Source organism: Misgurnus anguillicaudatus, chromosome 4 (genome assembly GCF_027580225.2).
Source record: "Misgurnus anguillicaudatus chromosome 4, ASM2758022v2, whole genome shotgun sequence".
NCBI lineage: Eukaryota > Metazoa > Chordata > Actinopteri > Cypriniformes > Cobitidae > Misgurnus > Misgurnus anguillicaudatus.
The window spans coordinates 23,970,609-23,982,107 of NC_073340.2; the positions used below are offsets into that span (position 1 = coordinate 23,970,609).

Here is an 11,499-nt window from a genome sequence, read left to right on the forward strand (position 1 = left end):
CCCGCTTGGTTCTTGACAAGATGTTTAACCTTACAGGCTCAGTAGGTTTAGGGTTATAAGGTCTCAGCAGCCTGTCAGGGACAATTTAGGGTTCTTACTACAATGAATGTTGGATGGCATATCAACTTTTAAAGAGACATTCCACTTTTTTTGAAAATATGCTCATTTTCCAGCTCCCCTAGAGTTAAACATTTGATTTTTACTGTTTTGGAATCCATTCAGCTGATCTCCGGGTCTGGCACTAGCACTTTTAGCATAGCTTAGCAAAATCCATTGAATCTGATTAGACCATTAGCATCGCGCTAAAAAATAAGCAAAGAGTTTTAATATTTTTTCCCATTTGAAACTTGACTCTTCTGTTGTTGCATTGTGTACTAAGTTTTAAAGTTGCGATTTTCTGCGCAGATATGTCTGGGAACTGTGCTCTCATTCTGGCGTAATAATCAAGGATTTTGCTGCCTTAACATTGCTGCATTAGGCGTAGTGATATTACGCAGTGCCTGAAAATAGTCCCCTTGGTTACTTTCAATAACAGGGGACTATTTTCAGGTGCTGCGTCGCAGATCGCAACTTTTAATCAAAAAATCGAAACTTTTTATTTTTAAGCGTGATGCTAATGAGACCATTAATCTGTTTATAAATTGCAGAGGTAATAAATGGCAGTGAATGACCTGTTGGTGGTACAAAAAACAAACAAAAAAAAAAACGACCAAGCTGGATGATGTGCAATGCAAGCAAGTGGAGATGTATTTTACATTTTTTATTTAATATTATTTATAATTTATCTAAAACAGAAGTTAAGATGTGTGACATATCCAATTGATCATATCGTGACCCTGATCCGGTTTGATTTCAACCATGAATTTCACTTTAATTTCAATCTTTCACATAACCTTACTCAGTCAAAATTAAAGATATCCAGGTTTTATTTTCACAGACTGTTCTTTACATTATGTAGGATGATTTTATGTAGAAAAACATGACATTAGCTGGGCTTTCACACAGGCAGGGTCACATATTTGTTGCAGACAGGTAAATAAGAGCAACTAAAAGGTGCTTATTATTTACATCTGAAAGAACAACCTTGACAGTCTTGCACTTTGTGAATGTCTGTGTAAATCTGAACAAAACCGATATCCACTTCTGAGATTCAACTTTTTGAAATAATGTGCATGCTCGGCATTAAAGACAGAGAAAAACATCACTGGAAAAGGCCTCCATAGTCAGCTATTGAGCTTCCCAGCCTGCAGGACTCCTTAAGTATCTCTTCCAGATGTAGTAATCACCTCCTCCTGGAGGAAAAGCAGACCATCAGCTAAAGATCTCAACATCAGTTCTGGGAAAAGCAATGCCAGACAGACATTAGTGACACAATCAATTCTCTCCATCAAACGCACAGATGGCAGGACAGCTGCGCTTGCCACATCTACGTTACTCGTGCCCCATGGGTTCTGCGATCGCCCAGCGAGCGTGTTCGTCAGACAGGCTACACGTGTACTCTTCGGCACATAGAAGAGGTTTTGGGAAAAGTCTGAAAAGGTTCTTACCTTATGGAAGTCGATGAGGTCAGCTAAGGTGGCATGACGGCTTTGGTCGATGCCCAGCTGTAATAATCCCCAAGGCATCAATGAGGAAATGCTTAAACCCGTTGGCAGTGCGGTAGGACAGCGTGTACCCCCAGATTCTCTCGCTCACTCTGACCAGAAAACAGCCCTCTGCGGCATTCGTCAGCAAATCCTCTGACTCCTGCCGTGGTATTATTCCTGCAGAGGTACAGAGAGAGCAATAGGTGACGGTGAGAAAGACAGATGGAGATAGAGAGCAAGCCAGAGGCAGAGTGATAGACAGGTGGAGAGAGATATGGACTGAGATTGAGTGTGAGTCCAGTTGTAAGTGCCAGCCAGTACAGGTGTTTTGCAGTAATCTCCGAGTGATGCTGGCATTGCTTTCATGTTGCCCGGTCAAATAGCATCACTCAGTCGCTCATTACTTTTATCATTGTCCAATCACAGGCCCCACAATCATTGTGCCGCTAAGCAAGCCGCTACAAGCTGTGAATTATCGACTCTTTCTGTCTCTCTTACCTCCTCTAGAAAGTTCTTTCATCATCATTTTACTCAATTTAATCGAGGGCTATATTTGGGACGGCATACAAACTCATTACTCTTGTGCTATGTTTCAAAACTTAATGAGCCTTGTGTTGTAGATACTTTACCACATAAAGGCTGTTTCAAAAGGTTCATTATGCAGAACTTAATTATCCTGTGATACCTTGTTTTAGGCTAAATTTAAGCAAGATGGCACACAAGGTGTCGCAGAGGATGCAGAATGCACTTTGACAAGGTCAGGGAAAAAATTAAACCAAGATGGCAGATGAGGGAAAGAACATTTATATTGGAAAGTATCATTACAACGTTAATTTGTCTGATCTGAACATTAGACGGTACCAAACAGGGATGAAATTAGAAGCCACCAAACACTTCCATGTTTAAAGACTGTTACATGAGTAGTTACACTAGTTAGTATGGTAGCATAAAATAAAACTTTGCGGTTGTTTAAGCAGATAAAAATGAGAACTATATTGTATGGCGGAAGAGTACTTAGTTTGCAGCACTTCGACCTCAGCGCACAGTGACATCATCACTCCTGACTACTCCCCTCTCGCTCAAACTTCTGTCAATATTACTTCGTTTTTAAATAAGGAAAACATGGAAGTGTTTGGTGGCTTCTAAATTCATCCCTGTTTGGATCCTAAGGAATGAATGGGGCTAGGCTAAATGCTAACACATTCATGACATGGTGTAAAAAGATTAAGTGAACACATTGAAAAAGATAGGGATGTATTAATTAGTTTAAGTTTAGGTAAGAACATAGTAAAATAATAAAAGACGTGGTGTTTTCCTTTAAGTGTTTGTGTGTCAGTAGGAAATATGTATGTATACTAGACATACCGCGTCATAGCTTATTACCATAAAGTTGACCTGATTCTCTCCTCGCACTGCAAAACATGACTTTCTTACTTAGTATTTTGTATTGTTTCAGTAAAATCAAAAAATTCTTAAATTAAGATGTATTTTCTTAATGAGCAAAATGACCTAGGAAAATAAGTCTAGTTTGTAGACAAAAAATATCAAATGTAAGCGAATTTGCACTGTAAAAAATTCTTTAGAAGTTACAGTTTTATTGCAGCTGGGTTGCCGGCCACTTACCGTAGATTTAAATTTATGTTATTTACTGGCAACATTTTGTTCAAAGTTAAATGAACATTAAACATTTTCAAGTCTTTGTCTTTACAGACTAAAACTAAAAAATTAGCATTAAGCAAAACATTCTGGGAAACAAAATCTGAAGAAAAAAAAACAGAAAAAGGTTGATGATTATTTCTGGTTCCCAGAATGCTTTGCATGAGGCTGTTATTGTATAGTTTTATTCTGTAAAGATAAAGACTTGTTAATATTTAAAATTTAACTTTGAACAAACTCTTGCCAGTAAATAACATAAATTTAAATCTACGGTAAGTTACAGCAACCCAGCTGCAATAACATTGTAATTTCTACTGAATTTTTTTTACAGTGTGTGCTTAAAACAAGCAAAAAATTTGCCAATGGAATAAGAAAATTTTTCTTGAAATAAGTTAACTTTTTCATAAACAATTCAAGAAAGTTTTTCTTATTCCATAGGCAGATTTTTTTTTAGCGCTAATTTACTTAAAGTTATATTTTTGTCTTAAATCTAAACTTTATTTCCTAAGTAATTTTGCTCATCAAGTAAATGCATCTTAATTTAAGAAGTTTTAGATATTTTTACTGAAAACAAGACAAAAATACTAAACAGATTTAGTTTTTTGCTCCTCTTTAAACCAGCGGACTAAAGATTCAAGCAAGTTTGGCCTTGAAGGACGAATCCAAATAGGGCTGTAAAGAAAATGTAGGAAAAGTACACATTTTCAATGCACTGAAACTCTGAAAATCATGTTATTATTGCAATGGAGCATTAAATGCAGAAATGCATTTAGGACACAAGGTAATCTTTCAAAAATGTTATTTCTTATTGTGTCCGTCGAGATTTAGACAAGAAAGCAAATGCACAAAAAATAGACTAAATAAATTTTTATCAACCAAATTTAAACGTTGTTCTTACCATTTGGTGAGCGACTGTGTCACTGGACTGTAATAACTGCGGTTTTGTCGGTCCTGGTAATGGGTTGAGGTAAGTGAGCCAGCACCAGCAGCTGATGAATGGCTGGACTCATCCCGAAGTGGCGGATGTTCGATGACTGCTTCGTGGCATCGGCCATTACCCGATCGGTTCAGATGCGTTTTATGAAACAGCCCCCTACGCCCGGCCACCAGCCCCTTTTCGATACCCCTCAAAGACTGCCGCTTGTATTCATCTCTAGCCTGTACCGCTTTACATTTCATCTCTTCATCCTCTTGAAGCGTTGCACTGTGGGAAGCAGTGAGAGATTTCAATAGAAATATGCTACTTTATATTAGTGCTGCCCATCTACCTGTTTTTCCAGACTTCGTCTGTTTCTGCACATTGTTCTTGCCATTCTTTGTCATCTCTCTCGTTTCTCTTTTCCTCCTGCTTCAGAGAGACTCTCTTTTGCTCGCCGCTCCTCGGTTTGCCGAATTTCCTCTTTGCCTCTCTTTCTCTCCTCCTCCTCAGATTTCTGTAAAATTTGACAGTAATGAGTACCAGACAACATAAAGACATAAGTTCTCATTTGCAATGCCATTAAGCTCTTCATGATTAATTCGGTGGACAGTGTCATTAACCCAAACGTCAGTGCTTCGACTCCATTAGAGATCAGAGGTACAAATGTTGGCCTTGCCTATCAGAGATCACTATCTACATTGTGCCAACTTTTAAATAATTCACTCATAGATCATGAAACACAGTAATTATCTCTAATTAACCTTCATCTCAATTATCAGTCTATAATTGAATGCCTTTTAAAAGAACAAATGCAAGGGCCATTATTGGAATGTTCCTAATTCAATACAAGTTAATCTCAATTGGCATCGCTGCAGTACAACTGCAAGATCTAAATATTATGCGTGTTAATGTGAGATCAATGCGAGACGTTGTTTACTGACCTTGGGTTTGTTAAAATATCTTTTAACTTTGTTGTCATGACGACAACAAACTCCTTCCCGTTGTCTCCATCTGTTCATTATGTCCGTTAACAAAAAAGTCAGAAACGGTCTATAAAAAGCCGCCCACTGCGTATTTACCTGACAACGGATACGTGACATGCGTTTGATGTATTAGCGACACCCACAGATATTACATTGGTTAAAAAATAACAAATTCTCACTTTAATCGACTTTAAGTCATAATACAGTTAATGTAAATGCATTAACTAATAAAATGAGCTTTACACCATCTGGAAGCGTATGCCATTTTTGTTAAATTGCCTGACTGAAACAGTTTCGGCATTATTAACAAAGGCTTTTGATTGAGCATAATTTGTTTTAAACCTAAAACATTAATTTGATCCCCTGGGATATTTTGTCACAGTAAATCCAGAAAAATTATGCTTTATTCCAATTTGTTAAGAATTGTGGTACTTTCTCAAAAGATACGTACAATCTTAGTCATGTATATTTAAAGGGCCAAACCTTCATCCATACCCACCTTAAAGGAATATTCCATTTTCTTAAAAGAAAAATCCAGATAATTTACTCACCACCATGTCATCCGGGGTGTTTATGTCTTTCTTTGTTCGGTCGGGAGGAAGTTGTGTTTTTTGAGGGGGGCGTTGCGGGATTTTTCTCATTTTAGTGGACTTTGGTAGAGCCCAACATTTAATACTTAACTCAACACTTAACAGTTTTTTTCAACAGAGTTTCAAAGGACTATAAACAATCCCAAACGAGGCATAAGGGTCTTATCTAGCGAAACGATTGTCATTTTTGACAAGAAAAAAAAATCCACTTAAACCACAGCTTCTCGTCTAAATCCGGTCGTGATGCGCCAGCATGACCCCACGCAGTACGTCATGATGTCAAGAGGTCACAGAGGACGAATGCGAAACTCCGCCCCAGTGTTTACAAATGTGTTGAAAGAGGACCGTTCCGACGTTGTTGTATGTCAACTGATACTAATTAATGTCTTTGTGTCAGTTTATTGTTTACAATGGTCCGCAAATGTGCGTTTTATATATGTAACACGTGACCTCCCTACGTCACTACGCATTTACGTTAGGTCGTGCTGGACCGGACCTAGACGAAAAGTTGTGGTTTAAAAGAGCATATTTTTTATTTTTCTTGTCAAAGATGACGGTCGTTTTGCTGGATGGGACCTGTATGCCTCGTTTGGGATCGTTTGTAGACCTTTGAAAAAAACTGTTAAGTGTTGAGTTAAGTATTAAATGTTGGGCTCTATTAAAGTCCATTAAAATGAGAAAAATCCTGCAATGTTTTCCTGAAAAAAACATAATTTCTTCTCGACTGAACAAAGAAAGACATCAATATTTTGGATGACATGGTGGTGAGTAAATTATCTGGATTTTTCTTTTAAGAAAATTGAATATTCCTTTAAGCTCCTCTCTAAAGCGATCTTCTTCTTCCTGCTTTGCTGCCTTTCTGTCATCCATCTCCTCCCTCCATTTCTCTGCCGCGAAACGAGCCTTTTCCTTCGCCATGGCATCTCGGAACTTCTTTTCAATCTCTGCCTCCTTCACACGCCTCAGGAAATTCAGCAGGGGTTGAGTGATGCACTTTCGATCTCTCTCTACTTTCATCATTATTACCCTCTATCTCTCTTTCTCTCAAACATAAGCTGAATCCTGTCAATCTTCACCTGTTCTCATCATCCCTTGTTTCTCAACATCCCTCCCCTTGACCCGTCCCCACGGTTGGCTCGCCGGAGTTCCTGTGCTTCTTGCTGGGCCTGCATCCTGGCTCTATCCTCCATCAGCTCTTCCACGATGTCTTCAAAGGGTTTGTCCTCGGGGCTTTCCCCCATGACCCACACCCACACCTCTCCATTTGAGCTCAGAAGCCACTCAATGCCTCTCTGGTCATCTCCTGCATTAGGAGATGATGGAAAGCATCTTCCCTTCCAGACCCATGGAGAGTATTCAGATAAGATAAAAACAAAATAAAACAGACAGCACGACAAAGCGGAAAGAGATTATCGTCTTTTGCAATCCCTTGTACGCTGCAGGAACATCATAACAAGACGACTAAACAAGATAATGTTAGCACTTTTGAAAACAAGGGCACATTACCTGACATTGCTCAGACACAATCGTGACGCTCTTTGATGCAGAGATATTACAGTATTGCTCTTGCCAAGATGATGTAAACCTAATCCTGCACATTTTTACAACTGCCTTAACCTTTTGTAACTGAATTTATGAGGAATATGTTTCCTCCAGGAATACTTCTGTATGCCACAGTAGCAGAAAAATATCAGCTCTGTGAAAGCAATTGCTCAGCTGGAAATCATTTCTTTTAATTTTGGTCGTGGAGTCGAAAAAGCTGAGACCATCAGTGAGTATTTTGTATTATTCTTACTTTAATATTTTTGGGAAGGACTCCACAAGCCTGCATAAAAAATGATGATCTATCCCAGCAACAATATCCGTCATTTCATTCACTAGGTTAACTATAGACCCAACATAGTCCGGCCATGAGTAATCCTGTAGACAAAAAAAAACTTGAATTGGGTTACATGTCGTTTTTTCCAAAAATAATTTTTCCAAAATGAATAACAGTGTTTTATTTGATTTATTTTATTTCATTTATTTTTGGGTTAGATGTCTATTACCTTTTCACTGACTAGATGTCCGGGCTGTGTTTAGACGTATTAGATGTCTTTTAAACACAAAATTGCTTGCTTGGATGTTATCCTAGCATGACTTGAGAATGTGCCAAAGAGGTTCTGTGTGCTTCAGTGGATGCAAGGAAATCAAAGGCAAAGAGTAAAAATGATCAATGTTTCAAATTAGTGAGCTAGAATATTTCCTCACTTTTAAGAGCATTTGTAACCCTGCCTATATAAAAAACCTTTTTTTTTGTGATTTCCATAAAGATCATCCTACTTAATGTAAAAACCTTTCTGTGAAAATATAACATTTATAATATAACATTAAATAACTTTATATCTTAAAGGGACACACATTTAGCTGATCTCCGGGTCTGGCGCTACCACTTGTAGCATAGCTTAGCATAATCCATTGAATCTGATTAGACCATTAGCATCGCGCTAAAAAATAACTAAAGAGTTTCAATATTTTTCCTATTTAAAACTTGACTCTTTTGTACATCGTGTACTAAAACCGACGGAAAATAAAAAGTTGCGATTTTCTAGGCTGATATGGCGAGAAACTATACATTCTGGTGTAATAATCAAAGACTTAGCTGCTGTAACATGGCTGCAGCAGGCGTAGTGATATTATGCACTGCCCAAAAATATCCCTTTTGGTTACTTTCAATAGCAGGGGACTAATCAGATTCAATGGATTATGCTAAGCTATGCTAAAAGTGGTGATCTGGAGATCAGATGAATGGATTCCAAAATGGTAAACATTAAATGTTTAGCTCTAGGGGAGCTGGAAAATGAGTGTGCCTTTAACTCTTTCGCCGCCATTGACGAGATATCTCGTCAATCAAGAGAAAACGCTTCCCCGCCAATGACGAGTATTTCCCTCTTTCCGCAATAATGCTATTATCCACAGGTGGCGCCCTTCCGCAACTTTTTAAACCCGGAAGTATTGCCCTATGCTAAGCAGCTGCATGTTTGTGTCTGTTTTAAAGATCGCTCTTAATGGGATCTCTATGAAAAGTCAGTCACAAAAATAAAATTATCTCTGCTTTTTGCTCAAAATGTGGTGTTTTTGCAGAAACCTACCCATATTCGAAAGCAGATTACAAAAGAACTACTGAAGGTAGGATGAAACGTTTTTTTTTGAAAGCAGAGGGTCTGTTCTTTCATTTGATATATTGTATGTGTATATATTTGAAGAAGAACATTTTCTGGAAGGCATTAAACTTTTGTGAAAATCATGAAAAACGCTGGCGCTGGCTGGCAACTTTTTTAAAAAAATGCTGGCGGCGAAAGAGTTAATATTGTCTGAGTAACATTATGTCAAATATTGAAAAAAATGTGAAATAAGTGAGTAAAATCAAACTTTGACAATCCTACACTCTAAAAATCCTGGGTTATTTTCAACTAAGCATTGGTCCAAAAGGTCTGAGCCCAGCTGTTGGGTTAAATTAATCCATAAAAGGTTATTATTTGACCCAACAATGGTTTAAAAAAACTCAGCATTTGGAGTTGAAACAACCCAGCATAGGTTAAATTACAACCCAAGGGGCTGTGCTCGTCCCTTTTTGACCCAACGCTGGGTTGAAAATAACCACGTATTTCTTAAGAGTGAAATCTCATAATCAGATTATGATACTTCATCTTGGATTTCACAGATTGAGTTAAATTTCTATTGAGGCTTTGAGGCTTTTTAAAAACCTTTTGTGTCCAGGTTTAAATCAGACACGAAAACCCAGATTTTTAGAATGAGTCAAATTAACTTCTTTCATTGCACAGCTAAATACAGAAGATACAGGCAGAAAATGAATTGCGGACCCTAACCCTAACCCACTCTTCTTACATACAGGAAGGTCAGAGTTCCTCTCCCCCTCGTTCCAGCGTCTCACCTGCTCCTCTCGAATCTTATAGAAGAGGATTTGTCTTTACTCCTCGTTCAGCTCAGCCGGCAGGACAGGCTCTATATACATATCCCGTAGAATCTATTGCAGCATCTTTGCAGAGCTTTGATGGACAGAAGCAAAGGCAGACTTCCAGGTATTTTCAAGTCTTTTGATCCAACTGCCTTAGTCTCCAGACACTGTGGTCTGTAAGCCAAACACTATCCGTGTCTTCTATAGAATCACCTTCGATTTTAGAAAAAGGTCTACTGAAATGCAAAGTGGATCTAAAGCTCTTCTGAGTGTGCCATAACTGCCGTATACCTGTTTGTTTACCTGTTTTACACTTCACAACTACATGCTTTCCTCTTCTCCCAAACTTTTCCCCAGCTGTCTGTCGCTTTCTCTCCACTGCTCACTTCCAGCTAGGCTTTTGTTCTCGTGTTAAGGTTTAATTTCACTCCTCTCTCCCCTCTTAACTGTCACCTGCAGTGACCCATAGCCCAGGGGTGTGTGACAGGTCTAAATAGTTATTAAATATAATTATTTTCTCATCTTGAAGGTTAAAATGTTTTAATAGATGTGAATATAAAGCATTTGTTTGAGTGAATGAATGCGTATGTGTGCATGTGTGTGTGTAACAGGATGTCTGACCTATTCCTTTCTTCCTACCTTTCCATGGTGTAATTGCATCTCTGTGACTCATGTTGCCATAGCACCAAACTAGCAGATAGTGCTAACCCACCCATACCAACCCCCTTTAACCTTGGTCATGTATAGTGCTTGAGTAGAGGAAAATAACCTTAGTTTTTTTTGCCTTTACTGACCACTGAACACAAACACAGCGTTTGTGTTTTTGGTTTTGTGTCTTAGTTATACAATGATCACATGCTTATATTTGAGGAGCATATTTATGCTCACTTGCATTAGCAGTGCAAAAGGGCATGAGTTCGAGCCAAGGGAACACACACACATAGATAAAAATGTACACCTTGTAATGCATGATAAGTCGTCATAAGACATCTAAGACAAATCATAAACATAAATGTATTTAATGCAGTATATTTTCAAAATAAGATATTGATAGGATAGCATCTTGCAGTTGATGGAAATTTGTGGGATGCACATGCAGGGCACGAAGCTCCCGTTCCTCCACATTCCAAAGATGCTCTATTGGGTTGAGATCTGGTGACTGTGGGGGCCATTTTAGTACAGTGAACTCATTGTCATGTTCAAGAAACCAATTTGAAATGATTTGAGCTTTGTGACATGGTGCATTATCCTGCTGAAAGTAGCCATCAGAGGATGGGTACATGGTGATCGTAAAGGGATGGACATGGTCAGAAACAATGCTCAGGTAGGCCGTGGCATTTAAACGATGCCCAATTGGCACTAAGGGGCCTAAAGTGTGCCAAGAAAACATCCCCCACACCATTACACCACCACCATCAGCCTGCATATATATAAGGCCTTTAATGTTATGACAATAGGATTTTTTTCACAGTGGTGCCTTATTTTGGACCTTCAATAAATCTTTCAGTGAAATGAAATAAAAGCACCTTTTTGCTTGGTGCCATAAACATTTTCCAATGCTACAAACAACTCTTTTAAAATCCGCCTGTGAAATAAATAAATAAATAAATAAAAGAGAGACTTGGAGGACTGATCTTGAAGACTTAATGCAATAACTATTTCAGACTGTCAAAAATGTTCCCAAGCTGTCACTGGTGCAGTACCCTTTGAAAAGTTTCTTATACATTTGGTACCAGTATGTACTAATATACACTCTTTGATACCAATATGTATATCTGAGATACTAACATGAACTCTTTAGGTGCAA

General features: G+C 38.3%; 1 protein-coding gene across 1 annotated transcript; it reads right to left on the bottom strand.

The window, feature by feature from the left end:
• Window positions 1-745: 745 nt before the first annotated feature.
• On the bottom strand, window positions 746-9,773 carry sh2d4bb (SH2 domain containing 4Bb). Its single transcript, XM_073866507.1, is given in 11 exon segments — window positions 746-1,268; window positions 1,270-1,292; window positions 1,548-1,614; window positions 1,616-1,971; window positions 2,216-2,225; window positions 4,141-4,430; window positions 4,525-4,603; window positions 4,605-4,677; window positions 6,547-6,695; window positions 6,875-7,063; window positions 9,610-9,773. Coding segments are annotated over 11 exon segments (1,467 nt in total). The 3' UTR covers window positions 746-1,201.
• Between the last annotated feature and the right edge of the window lie 1,726 nt (window positions 9,774-11,499).